General features: G+C 43.1%; 1 protein-coding gene across 1 annotated transcript in view; it reads left to right on the top strand.

Annotated features, from left to right (window-relative positions):
* Window positions 1-19,145, top strand: part of Lamc1 (laminin, gamma 1 (formerly LAMB2)) — a gene marked incomplete at its 5' end in the record, with an annotated part of 126,326 nt that overhangs the window by 81,840 nt on the left and 25,341 nt on the right. Inside the window, 12 exon segments of the mRNA XM_005375017.2 lie at window positions 3,742-4,046; window positions 8,252-8,382; window positions 10,930-11,096; window positions 13,691-13,879; window positions 14,667-14,784; window positions 15,134-15,232; window positions 15,324-15,460; window positions 15,882-16,004; window positions 16,096-16,285; window positions 16,600-16,712; window positions 17,069-17,290; window positions 17,404-17,592. Coding sequence (XP_005375074.2) covers window positions 3,742-4,046; window positions 8,252-8,382; window positions 10,930-11,096; window positions 13,691-13,879; window positions 14,667-14,784; window positions 15,134-15,232; window positions 15,324-15,460; window positions 15,882-16,004; window positions 16,096-16,285; window positions 16,600-16,712; window positions 17,069-17,290; window positions 17,404-17,592 — 1,983 coding nt within the window.

Genomic DNA, 19,145 nt, shown 5'->3' on the forward strand with positions numbered 1-19,145 from the left:
TGGTGCTCCTTGGGGTGTTGCTTTCTTCTCTCATAATATGCTTGCCTCCCTGATCTTTGCTGTACCTGAATCTTCAGTGTCATCTATGTGCTAATGAACCCCAAATCTGTATATCCCACGCAGACGTCTCCTGGGCCTTCAGACCACTCATGTCCTGTTCTCTCAGACATGACCTTCAGGCGACTCAAATGTACTGCAGCAAAAAATCTATTTCCCCTTCAGCCCCCTGCCCTTAGCTCCAACCCTGCTTATCAGCCATTTTCTGATTTAGAGAATCGTACTAGCTGTCTTGGTTGGTTTTTTTGTGCGTGGGGGGGCGTTATTTTTGATACAGGGTTTGACTATGCAATTCAGGCTGGCCATGAACTCACTCTGTAGCCCAGGCTGGCCTCAGACTCTTAGCAGTCCTCCTGCCTCAGCTTCCTAAGTGCTGAGATTATAGGCATGTGCCACCATGCCCAGCCATCTTGTTTTTAAACCAAGAAACTAAATGTTGTTTTTAACTCTTCCACCTCACAGGCTGAGGAAAGGGAGTGCTGACAGCGAGCAGAGTGCTAACGGGGTACAAATAGAGGAGACCTTCAAAAGTGACTTAGTCCCTCTCTGTCAGTAACCACCTTACTGTTGATGTTGGCCTCCTACACCTCTCTGGGCTCCGTTTGTTTCTTTCCATTCCAGTGCCCTGTTTTTGGTTTTGCCTCTGTTATCTCTCCTGGGTTATCATCCAATCTTAACTTCTCCGTCTTCAGTCCTGTCCCGTTCAATCTAATCTCTACCCCCATGGCTGTGGCCGTATCACCCAGGATAATCCTGCATTTCCTGGTGTAAGTCCCTCGTGGCTGGCAGTGCACTGTCTGTAGTTGCTTTGCTTGTCCCTTATCTCTAGTCTCTGGGTAGTTCTAGGCATGCGATGGCAGCTTTCTCCTTGCCCCAAGCTCACTCCTTATGTTCTCAGCGTGTGCATATGTGGTCTATCATCGGCCTGGACAACCAACCCCTGTTTGCTTAGCTAATTCTAAGCATTGCTCAGGTCTTGGATGCCATTTCCTCTAGGAAACGTTTCTTGACCTCTCACATCTGAATGAGGTGACCTTCCTCCTCATTCCCCTGTCGCGCTGCACTTCTATCACGGGATCACCACATAGAACTGTCCTTATCTGTGGTCAGTGTGGACTGACCACAAGTCTGAGGACAGTGCGTGGGGCTGTCTTCTGGAAAGGAAATGTGTCAGCCTCTGTACAGGTTACACAGAGCTCCTTTTCCTCTTCCAGCAGTGGGTAAACATTAGAACGAGGAAGGGAGCTCTGAAAATGAGGCACAGAGCTGGCAAGGCGAGGCTGACGTCTGTACGCGAGGTGGCCTTAGTTTAATGCCCCCAGAATTGCTTTATGGATGTGTTGCCACCGGTGGCACTCCATGGCTGTGCTCACAGTGGGAGTGGCCACATATGCCCAGTTATTTCAGAACATGGCTTTGTAGTGCAGATACTGATCTGAAACAAAGAATCCCTTGGTCCATTTTGCCTTGTTTCCTTTGGCCAGTCTGCTGTAGGTCATGTTGCTCAAGAACAATGAGATGTGGGGAAGGGGAGAGAGGAAGAAATGCGTAGGGAATCTGTAATCCCCAGATTACTGAGCAAGGCTTTGACCGTCCCAAGCCACCTACTCTTGAGTAAAATAAAATTCTTTTATCACTCTGGAATGTCTCAGATAGTCTCTGGAATGCCATAGATAATGTACTCACCTCACCCTCATTCAAAGGTGATGTCTTGACATTTTTGACATAATAAAGAGATACAGGTTGAATTTACATTCTTCTGAACAAGAGGAGTGTAGACCACCTTTATGTGACCTGTATCCAGGCAAAGTGTTATCCTGCATCCTATTTTTATGGTATCATTCTTAGGCACCTTGACCAAGTAGTCCCTGTGATAGTCGGGTTTGTACGTGTGGACATACTCAGAACCTTAGTCTGAGAATTTGCTTTGTAAACTCTATTGTGATAATGCTTTATACTTTCATAAAGTTTTACAATTAAGTCACATGTGTGCAAGATCTTAGTTTGACCTTTTAATAACTCTTTGAGGTAGGTGGAACAAAGATCATCACCCTCATTTTGCTGAACAGAAATCATATGGCTTTCAAATGACGAAAGAGGGAACTCATTGTGCCCGGTCTGTGTTCTCACCATCATACCACATAGCTTCGTGTTCAGGATCACATGTGTACAAGTGTGTGTACACGGTCAGTCAGACTAGTTCATCACCTCTTCTACAATCCGGACCCGTTGAGAAGGAGAGTCACATGTGGTTCCTCTTACTTGTTTTATTGCAGATAAAGCTGGGTTGAAAAATGCAGCCCGAGCACATGGCAGGAGCCCTCCTCAGCCACCTTGTGTGGGAGGGCAGGAGTTCCCGTTCTGTTGGTGTGGTAAGAGGCAGTCGGGTTGGTTCTTTGTGAGGAGCTGATTCAGTTGGGGGAAAATGTAAGCTCAAGCCCTTATATCTAACACCTCCTGTCCCCCACTGTGTCCGGCATAGGTCTAGCATGTTGTTGTACCAATAAATACATGTTGAACAGACTGTAATCTTTGCAGTGACATGGAAGTAGCTAAGTGCACGTATTGTCGGACACAGAAAGGCCCAATGTGTAGATGAATTGTGATTCGGAACAGCTGTACATTGTTTCTTTATCCGCCCTGAAGACACGCTGATAGCAGCTGCCCCATCCTGACCCCGAGACCTGGGTGATGCAGAGCCTTCTGTCCTACCGGGTGATGGCCGCTCCTCGGCCCCCCTCTGCCTGCCCTGCCGTGCGCAGAGTTCACCTCTCCTAGGTTCTCTTGAACATACGAAAATACCGCCTCTTTAAACCTCCTACTGCCTTTCCTCTTTTTTTTTTTTTTTCATCTCTATTCCTTATTGAAAGAGAATTTTCTTCCCTCTGGTCCATCTCCCAAAATACTTTCTCTTCTTCTAAAATTTGTCTGTTCACCTGGTAAGTAAATAATAGTACTGATAATATTCTTTCTGCATCAAGTGTTACAGTTTTTATTAGTACATGTTTGTAGTGTAGTGCATAATGATTACATTCCTTGTGGGAGTGGCTGTATGTGGGTAACACATCTTAATTTTTTTTTTTCATCCCCTTCCCAGATTTAAAGTCTTTAAAGTGACTAAATGATTCCACCCTGTTTTGGTACTGGGGATTGAACCCAAGCCTTTGCACTGAACTGTGTCTTCTGCCTTTTTATTTTATTTATTTATCAGTCTCCCTGTGTTGCTGAATTGCCCAGGCTGTACTTGAACTTGAGATCCTCAGCCTCAGCCCATTTAAAAAAACCAGCAAACACTTTTTATATGTTTAATTAAGCTTTTGCTGAAACACCAGGATTAAGAATAAATGAGCTTTTTATTCAGTTCTATTTTAAGAAACACTTTAGTACTCTAATTACACTGCTAATTTTCATTGCAAACAAAATTTCAGCCAAGGCATGAAGAGACCTCTAGGAGCCAATGTCCGAACCCAATTGCAGCTTGTCATTTTGTGGGGAAAATGTGTGTTATTTCCGGATTTAGAATAAGCCTATTGAACACAACCAGTGTGTTGTGTGTTCTGGGGTCATCCCAGGCTAATGTGTATAGGTTGATTTGTAGCCTCCTTGTCAAATCCTAACTAGGAATAGAAGAATTTCTTACCTTCATTCACGTGACACAAGAACTGTGATGTGTTTGTCCCATAGGAAAAGCATTTGACATCACCTATGTGCGCCTGAAGTTCCACACCAGCCGCCCGGAGAGCTTCGCCATCTACAAGCGCACTCGGGAGGACGGACCCTGGATACCTTACCAGTACTACAGCGGCTCCTGCGAGAACACCTACTCCAAGGCCAACCGCGGCTTCATCAGGACCGGAGAGGAGGAGCAGCAGGCCTTGTGCACTGATGAATTCAGTGACATTTCCCCCCTCACCGGGGGCAATGTGGCTTTCTCAACCCTGGAAGGCAGGCCCAGCGCCTACAACTTCGACCACAGCCCTGTGCTGCAGGTAGGCCCTCCCAGGCGGCACAGGGGCCAGTCAGTTCTTCCACACGCCAGGGGCAGGAGCCTGTGGCACTGGGCCGGCTGAGCAGGTGGAATGGATCGTGGGATGCACATGTGTGCTGAGAGGCAGACGTATCCTGGGATATAAACTTTGCACAATTAAAATTTGCGCAAAACTGACTTTAATGTCTGTATCTGAGATGGAAACATCTTGCTTCTGACCTTTTGTATTCTAGTGTTCTTTCTTACTTTCTTTTCTTTTTTTTTTTCTGTATTGGGGGCTGAACACAAGCTTTCTGACTGAGCTACATCCCTAGTCGTTTTTTCATTTTTTTATTTTGAGACAGAATGTCACTAAATCACTGAGTTGCTCAGGCTGGACTCAGATTTGCAGTTCTGCTTTAGCTTCTCGGATTGCTGGGGTTATAGGCCTGACATTTCTTACCTTTTTGATTTGATAAAATAAAAAACTGTTGTTTTTTGTTTTTTTTTTTAATTAGTAAGGGGGAGGAATTGAAACCAAGATATTTAAGAATGCTCTGGCTGGCCATGGTAGCATATGCCTGGAGTCCTACCATTTGGAAAGCTGAGGCAGGAGTATCACCATGAGTTCGAGACTAGCCTGTGCTCTACAGTGAGTTCAAAACCAGCCTGAACTATATAACAAGACCCTGTCTAAAAAAAAAAAAAAAAAGAATGCTGCCTTCTTTCATTATTATACAAGGAATTTTTGATGGAGTTTGTCTGGCACCATTGCCAAACGCTATGAGAATTCTTTATCAGAAAGGACAGGTGTTAGTGACCTGCTATCAGTTAGGTGCCTGTGGTATTGTGCTTGAACATCATGATAGAAAGTTTTCTCTACTGAACTGTAGAACTAAAAGCTGCTTTTAAAAATCAGTCCTTTGTATGCACACTTTATATACTCTTACATGGATTCTTTGGTATTGCTTAGATTACTGTGAATTTTCATTGCTTCTAGCTCTGTAGCTATAGGAACTGGTGAGACCCACGCTATTCTCCGCATACTAACCTAGAACAAACCCAGATGCTACCATCACATGGCTGAAGTTAGCATCTAAGTGAGGGGCAACCTGTATTCATTGACGGAGACAAAAATACTAGATACTGGCTTGCAAATGCAGTGTACATTTTATGAAAAGTTGTTATGATTTCTAAATGGAAAATCCTCCTGTCTCTGGATTTTCTGTTTCTGCTTTCCCATTCTGTCTCTCTGGAACGTCCTGTTTTCAGGGACTTGTTTTCTGATTTGGTTGTGTGGTTTTGGACAGTGCCAAAAAAATGAGAACATCCTGTATTGCTCTGTGAGTCGCGTTCTCTTCAACTGCGGGAGATGGTGAATATGGAAGTGCTTGGTAAACCCTGAGGTTGTAGTGCACAATAAGTATGTTTGCAAAGGCCTTTCAGAAAAATGTGTCTTGCAGTGGAGATCAGGTATGTTCAAAATAAATGATGGAGAGAAGAAAAAGCAGAGGACTGAAATCCTCAGGGAGAGGTGGTGGAGCAAACACTTGCCAGCCTTTTTTCTTCCTACAGCAAATCATTGTATTTTTGTGTCCTGGGAAGACAGAGTACTGTAGTCAGTAGGAAAAAATGGTGTTATAAAGGGACTGATTTTCTTGTACCTTTGTTAACTGTGTGCTTACAAGGCTGTCTTGAGCAGCTTGCCCAGCTCTAGGAATTTTGAGGTTTGCTATTCTTTATGGCGTAGAAACTAATGAGACTCCGTGTGGTAAAAATGCAATGGAAATCTGCATAAGTTGGTCGGTTTGTTTCATTGTGCAGGAGCATTAATGATGTATCTCTGAGTGTAAGAGCTGTGGCTCTCATAATGCTATTGCCAAGGATGGTGAGTGGATTTGACTTCCAGCTGATCTGACAATAAGGAGCAAGGCAGATATCCTTTCCCTCCAAAAGCTGCAGTCTCCCAGACATAGGAGAAGACCTTTCCTGGTTTCACTGTGTATGAGTAGTTCTAGGCTTGTTGATATTGTTTATAATAATAATTAGCATTTGTTATGTACTTACTGTGCTCTGATGTGGCAAGCACTATTCTAAGCCCTTTAGATGTATTAACTCTTTTAACTCTCATAATGACCCTGTAGGGTATTTCTGTTATCTCCATTTTACAGATGAGGAATCAGAGACCCAGAGAGAGTGTGACTTGCCCTGAATCAGTCTTGTGTGACAGAACTGAGTTTCCAACCCTAGAAAGTTTAGCTCCAGAGTCTGCTCATTTTATGAAAAAACAAACACACAAACAAAAAACTAGCTGTGTCAGCCTTTAAAACACCTTCATTCAAAGAGAGCTGGAATAGAGATGGAGCCTGGAGAAGATATAGTAGGCATTAAACAGAGATATATTTAGCTATTCGCATTACAGAAGACCAACAGATTCCTACAGTTGTGGCCATGAGTGGGAGTTGTTATTGAGTTCCAAGTTTGGAGACAGTGAAATCATCATCTCTTCTTTCTAATTATACCTGGAGTTGCATGGAGATTAGTTTTTATGAGTTCTCGGCATTGCTGTATATGCCAGATGTCTGGCGTAGTTTAAGGCAGTGGTTCTTAATCAGGGCTGTGCTTCCAGTCTCACGTGGAAGCTTCTGGAAACACAGATGCCTCTACCTGTGCACTTGCTTGTTACATCCTGAAAGTGAGTCTGACATGTAGTGCTCAGGAAGACCACTGAGGCCGAGAGCAGAAATGGTGTCTTTGGATTGTCATATGCAGTATACTACTCCCAAATTACTGCTTTTAAGCACCCATAGTATGTTCTTTCTCATGATTCTGTGTTAGCCTGGGTCCCTTACCCAGCAGGTTAGCCAGGGAGGCCAGGTCTCTTTTTCCCTCTGGTTGTCATCCTCAGGAGAGAGAACCAGGCTTTTCCTCATGGTGGAGGAAGGGTTCCAGGAGGGCAAGTCCCTGGGCACATGTACCTATCAAGCCTCTGCTTGTGTCACATTTGCTGTTGTTCTCTCCCCAAAACCAGTCACACAACATGCGGAAAAGGATAGTACAGGGTGTGGCTCTAGCAGATATGATTCATGGGGATTATTGTGATAACAGTCTACCACATATGTAACATCTGATAAAATTAGCTCAGTGAAAGGGCATTTATTATTAGGGCTTAGCGCTCATAAAACCTGGGGGAAAATTATATAACTTTCATTCTTCAGCTACCAACTTGATCAGAGGTTTTTGTTTTTCAGTTCATTCACTCAGCAAATACTATTTGCATGTATACTGTGTGGTAAACAGGAGGGAATTACAGAGAAGAAAACAGACACACGTTTCCTACCCACTTGCTGCTTACAGTCAGGTTATGAGGGCAGGATATATAGAAACAGACAATATTGTGCAAAAACTTTTTAGTGAGGTGAGATCCCATTTGTTGATTCTTTGTAGTATTTCCTGTGCAGTCTGGGTTTTGTTCATGAAGTCTCTGCCTACACCTATGTCTTCAAGACTTCTGCCTGCTTTCTCTTCCAGTAGATTTAGTGTTTCTGTTTAAAGGTCATATAGTCTCACTAGTTTGAGAAGCTAAACAAGTAAATAGTACCCAAAATGTATGTTAGATATTGTGAATTGGGAAGAAACTATTGAAAAGAAAAGAGAAACTATGATGGGGGAAAGAAGAGAGGGAGGAATGGAAAAGGGGAAAAAATTACATATAAACAAGATAGCTAAGATAGTTATACAGCTAGTTTCTCTTAGTTCATTGAAAAGAAAGGTTTGTGCTGATATTGTTTGGACAGTATCTCGTGCTTATATCTTGTACCCTGAATTACTGCTCTGAAGATAACACTATGCAATGTATTGATTATTGTTACTCTATTATCTTGTTTTTGAAATTGTGTTTTATATTTTTTCTTTTTATAATAAAAAAAGAGACAATGTAACTAAAATAGGGGGGACAAATTAGGAGGTGGGGAGGGATAGTAATTTTAGGTAAAGGAAAAGCTCGCAGAAAAGGTGATATTTTAGGGAGGTAAAGCCAAAAATGAACTACATTTGGTTGGGCTAGAGCAGTGGTGGTGGACCTGTGGCACACGTGTTGTAATGAGCTGTTTGTATCATTGGAAGCTCTAAAAGGTTCGTCATCACTGGTCTAGACCAATGTGATGACTTACTGCTTTGTGCTGGGTATCTGCTTCTCTCTAATGTTTTGTTTCTGCTGCCTGCCAGGAATGGGTAACGGCCACTGACATCAGAGTAACTCTGAATCGCCTGAACACTTTCGGAGATGAAGTGTTTAATGACCCCAAAGTCCTCAAGTCCTATTATTATGCAATTTCTGATTTTGCTGTAGGTGGCAGGTAAGTAAACTATTAAATCAGCCTTGAGTGTGATTAGAACTTTGGTGTAAAAGTGAATGTAGCAACTTGTTCATAGCTATATTAATATTATTACTAGACCTTTACTGACAACAGGAGTGAGAAGATTCAGGGATAATGTAGATCTGGAGAAAGAGGTAGCAACCCAGAATACCTTGTCAAATCCACTCATTTTTGTGCAAACTAAGCAACTAGGTTTTCCACAGTCTCGTCAAATCAGTACCCTTTGTGAATACATATTGACTACTTAAGTACAGAGCTCCCTGATAGGCTAGGGAAGCTGCTGACCAAGAGTGAGACTTAACATCCTCCTGAGAAGGCCTCACCTTCTAGGATCTTGTAAGTGAATGGGGCAGGCCATGTGTGAATACGTGAGCGTTTAAACGTAGATGGGATATCCCTAATCTAGAACTCTCAAAGCTGAAATGCTCCCGAAGCTAAAACTTTGAGCACTGACGCAATGCCTCAAGTAGAAAGTTCTCCTGATTTCATGTAATGAGTCACGGCCAAATTCCAGGCATACTAAAAACCATACATAAAGTTACCTTCAATCTGTGAATTTCATGTTTACACTTGGGTTCTGTTCCCGAGATACCTCATTATGTTTATACAAATATTAATAAATCTGAAGTCAAAAACACTTGTGTTTCCAAGCATTTGGGATAAAAGATACTCAGCCTGGATTAGCACAGTCACATGTTTTAAATAAAAAGATCAAGTAGCAGAAGAAAAGACGCCATATGTCAAGCATGACCCAGAACTGCCAGGCTAGCGAAGTGGATGGGGTCTGAGCTGGGTCTTGAGGCATAGGTAGCATTTGATAAGGAGAACAGACAGCTGAATTGGATGGACGGATATCCATCCAGAACACAAACATCCAGGGAGCATAAAATTGAGACATGGAGGAATATAAGCCTATTTGACAGAAGGAAGACCTTCTATGAGTTTATAGAACTGTAAACTAGAAAGCTAGTTTATTGGCTGGAGACCTTTTCAGCAGGCTAAGCCTTTGGACTTTCTTTCCTTGTATTGTACTGTGCGATCTTCGCCAGAAAAAAAAAATTTTTTTTTTTTTTTTTTGAGACAGCATCTCACTATGCAGTTCAGGCTGACCTTGAGCTCACTTTGTAGCCCAGGCTGGTCTCAAATTTGTGACTATCCTCCTGCCTCAGCCTCCCCAATGCTGGGATTATAGGCATGCACCACCACACTTGGCCTTAAATTTTTGGTTTTGTTTGTTTATTTTATGTTATTTTTTTTCCCAGTACCTGGGGAATCGAACTCAGGACCTCATGCCTGTGAGGCAGGCACTCTGCCACTGAGCTAAATCTCCAACTGGAAAAATTATTTTTATATGTAGCATTCCTGGTATGGGACTGATTCTCAGCAGAAGTTGTTGGAAATGGTAAACAATGAGAAATCAGGCAAATTTTTTGGAGTAGAGCTGTGATGCCAAATCAGTGGGCTAGGAAGTTCAGTATACAAGCATGGTGAAAGTAAAGTATGCTTGAGAGAATGTTTATATTCTGTTACGACGCAGTATAGACAGTAAGTACCTGACACTAGCGGGTGGCAATAGGATGGAAAGGAACTTACAGATGCACTTTACTGTAAAGGAATCAGACAGTGAAGAAGATGGGATCACTTGGGGAAGATGAGTTTAGTTTGGCCATGTGAAATTTAAGGTAGTAGGGGACACCTAAGCTTGTGCAGCAGTTGAAGATGAAAGTTAGAGATGTAAACTTGGGCCTCATCCTAGCGTGCTGTTAATATAGTTCCAGAGTATTTGTATGTATTTTTAAATGGTAGTAGCTGTAGAAGTGATTGCCATCTTTAAAAGCAAAGGAAGCATCACTTCTCTCCATCATGACTTGGTACTCACGAAGTTGCTTGAGTGCTTATGTAACGATAATGCCTGCATCTGGGATCCTTCAGGGATTCTTACCCCTAGCCACCTGAGGGAGTGTTCTCACTACTGGATATCCACATGGAGGGTGATGTATCTAATTCAGTGCCTTACCACCTTCGAATGGAAATATATGACCCTCATTTTGGTGGATTATTGCTGAGATATATTGAGTTATGTGGTTCTATAATCCTGAGATGTACATGAAACCACTCCTCCATCCTCCCAGTAATCTCATGAGATTCCCTTCTTGTCCTTCCTGCTCTGCAGGAGAGGTTCAGGGGTACTGAGTGACAGAGAAAGGCTTCCAACCCGGGCACCCTGAATCTCCAGCCCATTCTCTTTTGAACCACTGCACTCCGCTGCTTCTTGACCCACCCTTGACTTCAGGAGTTGACCCTGCAGGTGTCCTCTGGGACCGACAGGGGCTTTTCCTCTCATGCCTGGTTAATGTCACATCCCGTGACATGTGTTTCCACTTTAATCTTGCTTACTTGCTCAGTTCCCATGTCTGAATGGTAGAACTCACAAGCGTTGTCAGTTTTCTGTACACACATTTTTTCTATATCACCTCTGGGCCCTTGTGGCAGTTTCATTCTCGGGAATGTCTCCTCTCTGCACAGGTGTAAATGCAATGGACATGCCAGCGAGTGTGTGAAGAACGAGTTTGGCAAGCTGGTGTGTAACTGCAAACACAACACATATGGAGTAGACTGTGAAAAGTGCCTTCCTTTCTTCAATGACCGGCCATGGAGGAGGGCAACTGCTCAGAGCCCCAGCGAATGCTTGCGTGAGTGCCTGGGCACTGTCTGCCTACTTGTCTAGAGGAATCTGGAAATGGAGGAAGGAAGGGGTGGCTTCCTTTCATTCCTCCTTGGAAGGAAAGTGCTGTGCTCCTTTGAAAGGCAGTGTTCCTTTGACAGTTTGAGAAAGTAGAACAGTAAACTGCATGCGTGTCGGGGGAAGGGCACAGAGGAACGCAGCTGGCTGTGAAGACAAACTATCCTGGTTATTTGAACAGGTTCAAAAACTATGCCAGTGTGGCCTCTCTGAAGATGGTTTCTCTAGTCCTTTCTTTGTTGCCCTTTAAGCTATAATCATCCATCAGTATCCATGGAAGTTTGGTCCCAGAATCTCCCTCAGATATGAAAATCTGACTTAAGTCATTTATATAAAACGGTGTAGTGTCTGCGTATAACCTACACGCATCGTCCTGTGTGCTTTAAAATCAAACTTCCAATACCTACTACAGTGTAAACATAAGGAACTGATATATGGTGTTGTTTAGGAAATAATGACCTAAAAAAGTCTGTATGTGTTCAGTACAGGCACAATTTTTTTCCAATTATTTTTGATCAGCACTTGGTCAAACCTGTGGGAGCAGAACTTGCCGGTGCAGGAGGCCATGTTCCTCTTCCTGTCGATGCTCCTTTACTCAAGCGTGTGTCGTGTACTGTGAGCTTGAGACTAAGACTGCTGTCCAAGAGAGTATTTCTTAAAATTAGTTTTCTTTTGTCTCAGGAATACAGTAGGAAGAATTTTTCCAGGCCCCTTTTGGAGAGCTGGGTGGCTTTGGGAGGTGGAGGAGATCATATAGTCCTAGAAAATGACAGAATGAAAAAGTTACTGCATTGTTTATCCCTTCATAATGCCATGGTTTATTCTGAACAGATAGAGAAAGAAAATTGAGGGGAAAAGAATCATGCAATAATGATTTGCGAAGGACTTAACCACAACAAACTTTCAAGGCAGCTGTAATGTTCTTTTATCTTGACAAATATACTTCATCAGACTGTCTTGAAAATAAAACAAATAGGAAGGGAAACACTCTGAGCTTACAGACATTACTGGCAGAAGCCTTGACTCATGACTACGTTCATTGAGCTGTCTAGAGCAGATTCTCTTATTCATCTTTTCCTTCAGCAGATCCCAGAGTTACAGATAAAATTTACAGCCTCCTGTAGCATTTCTGAGACTTATTTGAACTTCTTCAATTCCATTACTGAGCTGAAATGTGCAGGGCTGGAAACTGCCGGGTAAAAAACTGGCAAAAGAAAAAATGAAATGCTCCTTCGGGGTAGCATACTAATAAATAAACACCCGGGCTTGAGAAGTACTCTGCTTAATGATATCATAGTTTTGGTCTAGTCAGGAAGCTATAAGAACAACAAATAAAACATTTGTCACTAGCAAGGGAACTGATTGTTGTAGCTAAAAGACTGATGAGGGACTAAGTCAGTTTGCTTTCTTCCTTGATCTTTATTCAGGACTGTGATGCTTCAAAGGGTGAAGCTTCTGGATATTGTGACATTACTGTCAGTATGCTGAGGCCAGGGAAGGGAACATTCCAGCAGCTTTCTTTCACCCTCGCTGTGATACTCTGGCTTTGGAACAGTGGGATCCCTGGGGTTTTGTGCTTCCTGGTCTCAGAGCACCATACCTTTGAGGTGGGGTGGGCTAGGGTGGCTTGAGGGAAGAGAAATAGCCCGTGAACAAGGGAAAGAGAGCTATTAAACTGACTTAACATAACTCTTAATATTTGATGCCAGTGGTTCAAGTTTCTAAGCTTTCAGTTACCATATTATTTTAGAAAACTGATTATAGGAAGGAAGGAAAAAAGAGAATATATATTAAGATATTAAAAAATAGTTAACATCCTTCTCTGAAACCAAATAAAACTTTATTTAGTGTTCAAGATACTACATATGTTTTGAGAAGAATCAATAATTGTGAGAGAAATCACCTTTATATAAATATAGCAAACACTTTCTGTGACTGTATAGGTACTTGTTCTTAAAATACAGCTATGCTTGATAGATGACCCAGTTGGGATTGTGACTCCCCAGTAGATGGAAGTATCTGAAGGGTCCACATTTCCATGAAATTCTATTTCTGCCTTCAGAGGCACTCATTTGAACCTGTGAATCTAAGGTTTCCTCCCTGGTTAGGAAAATAATCTGGCCCTTTGGAAGTTAGTGTCAGTGCCTTTGAACCATCTGCGACCTAAACCTTAAAACTGAAAGCTGTATATAAATTAGCACATTATTCTTTGAGTTGGCGGTAAAAGGGAAGGATAAAGAGTTAGGAAAATTGTAGTTTGACTTAGTTTTTAATCATATGTGAACAACCGTGTGGGAGGCAGATGTTTTTTCTGAGTATGGGCGTTTCTTGTATTTTTTATAAGGCTGAATGTTTCATAGTAAACAGCTAATCTGGTTATATAAACTTTTCATTGACATACTGTTTTGATGTGCTTAGTTTTTGCATCTGGTGACCACACTGTACCACCACCTCTGTCCTAAAGATGTAGGAAATTGTGGTTTATTAAAGTGTGGTAATTAAAGGTGTATTGATCTGATATAAGTTGTACATTTTGGCCAACAGCCTGTGACTGCAATGGCCGATCACAGGAGTGCTACTTTGACCCTGAGCTGTACCGTTCCACTGGCCATGGCGGCCACTGTACCAACTGCCGGGATAACACAGACGGTGCTAACTGTGAGAGGTGCCGGGAGAACTTCTTCCGCCTTGGGAACAGAGAAGCCTGCTCTCCATGCCACTGCAGTCCCGTTGGTAGGTGACAGGAAGGACTTACTCAGCCTGATGGGGTGAGACACAAAATGAATACTCCCTGTACCCCTAGAAAAAAGATTTGCTTCCTGGGCATCCGCACAGCTGAGTATGGAAGGTGCACATTACTGTAGCGTGTAGCTGGTTCTGCATCTGCCTTTACTCGCAGCATTTGCTCTCTGTAGCCCAGTTGAACTTTCTGGTGATTTCCTGGTGTGTGTAAAAAGGTGGAGGTGGCCTGAGTAGTGGTTGTGTAAATAATTAGCAGTAGGGTCATGGAGACTATCTGAACTTGAACTGCGTAAGGATCTTCCTTGTTAATGATTTTGTTTAGTCTCATCTCCTTAAAGGGCTGAACTGCTTTCAGTATGTGGGCACCACCCTTAGACTGTCGTACTTTGTCAAGGGTTTGACTGTGACTTGGTATTCATGCCTGCATAGACTTAAATTGTGGTCATGGGCCTTAAAAAGCCTGTGCTCACCCCCCAGAGAAGTGACTGGTTTTGGGTCCAGTGTACTATTGGGGCAGGACAGTTTCAAGTGTTGCTCAGCACTCTGAATAGATCCATCTTGGGCTGTGTCGGGAAAATTAAAATATCATGGCTTAAAAAGTATGATTTTGAGAGAGCCTTGGTATAAAATATGACACCCCCCCCTTCCCCACTGTGATCATCTAGAGATTACACACTGATGTCAAGAATTGCTTGTAGTTACCGGTTGTCTTTCTTGTGATACACTGGCTTTGATTCCCCCTGGGCTTGTGGGTGACAGTGAACTCCTTGAATTTTAGGCTCTCTCAGCACACAGTGTGATAGTTACGGCAGATGCAGCTGTAAGCCAGGAGTGATGGGTGACAAGTGTGACCGGTGCCAGCCTGGATTCCATTCTCTCACCGAGGCAGGGTGCAGGTAAATGGTTTTCAGAACCAGAAAAAGGGGATGGGGGCAGAGTAAGTTCATAATAGTAGGTACTTTGGCTTATTGACAGCAGCATGAACTTTTCCCCTATAATAGTTGTCAGTCAAGAATAACTATTACGATGAGCTTCTAGGGTTTTGGTCTGAATGGAAAGTAAGGAGAACTTTTAATATCTAGATGTGAAAATGCAGATGTAAAGATGACCATAGGCTTCATTTCATCCTGTTTGTATTGCATGTTAATCTACTAACATGCAAAGCAAAGGACTGACTTTTAAGAGTGGGATTTCTTTTCTCCCCTGTCTTCTCTCATTGTCTTATTCCATTATGTCGTCGCCCAGGCCATGCTCCTGTAACCCTTCCGGCAGCACAGACGAATGTAATGTTGAAACAGGAAGATGTGTTTGCAAAGACAATGTCGAAGGCTTCAGTTGTGAGAGGTAGCTCATTTTTTCTGCAGCTGTTTTGTGTTTTGCCTGTTACCGTATTTCAAAGCTAAAAGATACCTGATTGTGTCTTTATCTTTTTCAGATGCAAACCTGGATTTTTTAATTTGGAATCATCCAATCCTAGGGGTTGCACACCCTGCTTCTGCTTTGGGCATTCTTCTGTCTGTACAAATGCAGTTGGCTACAGTGCTTATGATGTATCCTCTACCTTTCAGATTGGTAATTTTGATCTTACCCTTCCACCTCCTAGAACCCTGAGACCACGTTAAAAATGTATATGTGTTTTTTCAATCAGTCACCTGGAGGGTTTTTTGATAGTAGGGACATTTTATGTGCACGTGCAGTAATGTGCGTGATTCTTCTTGTTGGGCCCTTTAATTTAATGAGAACGTACATATTTGTATAGAATTTAGTGTAGTGACCAGTGAGTACCAACATTATATAGAAAAGATTACAACATAGTGTAGCTCACAGGGTATAAGATGTATAGGTACTGTTGTAGGAACCTCATTCAAAAACTTTTATTGTTGACTTTCTATAGACAAGGTGCAGTCTTTATGCATTTTTGTAAGATATAGAGGATCTGGACTCAGGATGTTTACAGTGTCACAGTTCTTCTGTTTCTGTTCTCTACCTACAGATGAGGATGGGTGGCGTGTGGAGCAGAGAGACGGCTCTGAGGCATCTCTAGAGTGGTCCTCTGAGAGGCAGGATATCTCTGTGATCTCCGATAGCTACTTCCCTAGGTACTTCGTTGCCCCTGGTAAGTGAGGCTGGAAATCAGTGTGACTTCTTGGGTGCTGCTCTTTAGTATCATGCTCATGTTCTTACCCACTGCCGTGTCTGTATTCCAGCCAAGTTCCTGGGCAACCAGGTGTTGAGTTACGGTCAGAACCTCTCCTTCTCCTTTCGAGTGGACAGACGAGACACACGCCTCTCCGCAGAAGACCTCTTGCTGGAGGGAGCTGGCCTGAGAGTGTCAGTGCCCTTGATTGCTCAGGGCAATTCCTACCCCAGTGAGACCACGGTGAAGTATGTCTTCAGGTAAGATCACCTGCTTTGTAAAAGCATTTTGGACGTAGATTGCAGAAGTGGTTTTTTTTTGCCTAAGCTTATCTGGCTTCAAGGCATATATTGAAGAAAAACTTCTAGGTTATGATGGTGACTTTGTAAAAGGGACCTGGCCTTTGTTTCCTTTACCTTTTTCAGTTGTACTGTCAACCCAGCAGTCTCCTTTCTGATTTGGTTAGACTGTCAGCATCTCATTGTTGGTGGCACAAGTGAGAAATACATCCCTGTGCCTGAAGTTAACATTACAGAAGTGAAGGAGGCCCCTTCTTTCCTTTCTTTCTCTCCAGGCTCCACGAAGCAACAGATTACCCATGGAGGCCTACACTTACCCCTTTTGAATTTCAGAAGCTCCTAAACAACTTGACTTCTATCAAGATCCGGGGGACATACAGCGAGAGAAGTAAGTAATGATGCAATTCAGGAGAACTGTTTAGATAACGCAGACGTTTATCTTTTCTAATGCTGTAACACTGAATTCAAAAGAACGATATAAACTACCACATTGTGTATGAATTATATATAAAAATATATTTACAGAAACTACTTTCATGGACCTGAAGAGAATTTACTAAAATTAGTGAATAGTATTGTTTTATGAGTAATAAGACATTTTCTAATTATAATCTCTAGTGGACAAATCAAACTAATAGCTAATTTTCACTGGAATATTGGGTTTTTTGCCTCTAGCTGTTGATTTTTCACAAGCTTTTGGAAAAAGAAAGGTGCCTCATTAATTCTCCTTTCTACTCTGCACAGGCGCTGGATATTTGGATGATGTCACCCTGGCAAGTGCTCATCCTGGGCCTGGGGTCCCCGCAACCTGGGTGGAGTCCTGCACCTGCCCGGTGGGATACGGGGGGCAGTTTTGCGAGATATGCCTCCCGGGTTACAGAAGGGAAACCCCAAGCCTTGGACCATACAGTCCTTGTGTGCTTTGTACCTGTAACGGACACAGTGAGACCTGTGACCCCGAAACAGGTGAGAAGATGACCTTTGGCCACTGCCGGCCCGGCTCCTCTTTAGCAGCTAGCAGAGAGATGCTCGTTGTCTTCTGCGCTTGTACACTCATCTCGCACCTGTTTCCCACATAGGCGTGTGCGACTGCAGAGACAACACGGCGGGTCCCCACTGTGAGAAGTGTAGTGACGGCTACTATGGAGACTCAACCGGGGGCTCCTCCTCTGACTGCCAGCCCTGTCCATGTCCTGGGGGCTCAAGCTGTGCTGTTGTCCCCAAGACGAGGGAGGTGGTGTGCACCAACTGTCCAGTGGGCACCACTGGTGAGTCTGCCTGCGCTTTCCGTCTTACTGAAGACCTGGGGAATAGTGACGTTGATTTTTTTTTTTTTTTTTAACTTTAGCTCTTTGTTTGGTTCAGTGATTATAGGCAGAGGTTTTGTAGAACATACAAGGTGCGATGAAAATATGCAGCAAATGTTTAAAAACAATTTAAAAATCGATTACAGTAAAAGGCACATTGCCATTCACCCGCCACCCCAGCATCTTCCATCTCACTTCAGTCATCTTATCCCTCCGTCTTCAGAACTTCCGGAAGAAGTTTTGAGAGTCCTGTTTCCTGTCATTATGAGCTGTGATTAAAAATACCATGAGTGCTGCTGCCTGCCTGTCCAGTGGAAAGGCGGGCTCGTAACAACATACGATGTGCACTCATCCGCCGTGTCCACCTCATCTGGCACTGTGCCTTCTGGTTCGCCTTCTGGTTCTTCCCAAAAGTCAAAATGGCTGTGTAAAGTAAATGCTTTGAAGTGACTCAGTGTGTCAAAGCGGCCACAACTGCACGATTACAGGCATGAGAATGAACTTCTAGCGTTGCTTTAGAAAGTGGCAAGAACAGTGCGTTAAGTGTATTTGAAGTGAGGAGAAATATTTTTGGGAGGGGTTAATGACAGTGTATCTTTTACTGTAATATGTGAAAAAAATTGAACATTCACCCTAGTTTTGATCACACAGGATAGTTGTGGATTCATAAAATTCATGTCAGGTAATTAATAATAGCTAATATGTATTAAGTCTGTATGGCCACGTACTCTTCTAAGCATGTTCCATGTGCTGCTGCATTAATCCTCACGAGCCGGTGAGGAAGCTCCGCTGTCATTACCTTGTGACGACCAAGACAACTGAGGCACAGAGACAGACCTCAGGTTTTGTGTCCGGGGCTGCATGGCTGCTCCCTGGTCAAGGGGATTCCAGCCCAGCCAGTGTGGCTCCAGAGATAATAATGGCTACAGTATGTTGTTCTCTTTCATAAAAGGAGAACCTAAATTTGATTTTCTAGTTTGTGAGGCTGTTCTGGGATTCTTGATATAGAGTAATAATTTTAAAATTCTTTCTCTAAATAGTCCTCTCAACATATCATTGTGTTATTTGCAAAAATAGATTTATTTTTATGTTCTTTCTCAAAAGAACATAGAACTAGTTTATTCCTTGCTTCTCGAGCAGTGCTGTGCTGAACTACTGAGGAGAGTGGGGCTCCGGACGGACCACCCCCTTCTTCCGGCAGCCGCGCCTGCACCATCGGGGGAGGTTCCCGCGCAGCCTTCCGTCTGTGGCAGGCTCTGTGTTAGGGGACACTGGCACTGTAATCGTTAGGAGTCCCCTTCCCGCAGCTCCCTTCCATTGTCCTGCTGACCCTACCTCTAGCACAAGAGAACTGCAGCCTGCAGCCAGTCATTTGCTTAAGGTAACTGAGCAGATAGGGAATAGAAATTAGTGTAGAATTTCATATCTCAATTTTCCTGCCTTGTTAAGATAAGATTGTTTAACTGATACATGAATTCGTACATATTAATTGGCTACCCTGTGATGTCTTAATA

Source organism: Chinchilla lanigera, unplaced genomic scaffold, assembly GCF_000276665.1.
Source record: "Chinchilla lanigera isolate Chin_1 unplaced genomic scaffold, ChiLan1.0 scaffold00005, whole genome shotgun sequence".
In the NCBI taxonomy this organism is placed as follows: Eukaryota; Metazoa; Chordata; class Mammalia; order Rodentia; family Chinchillidae; genus Chinchilla; species Chinchilla lanigera.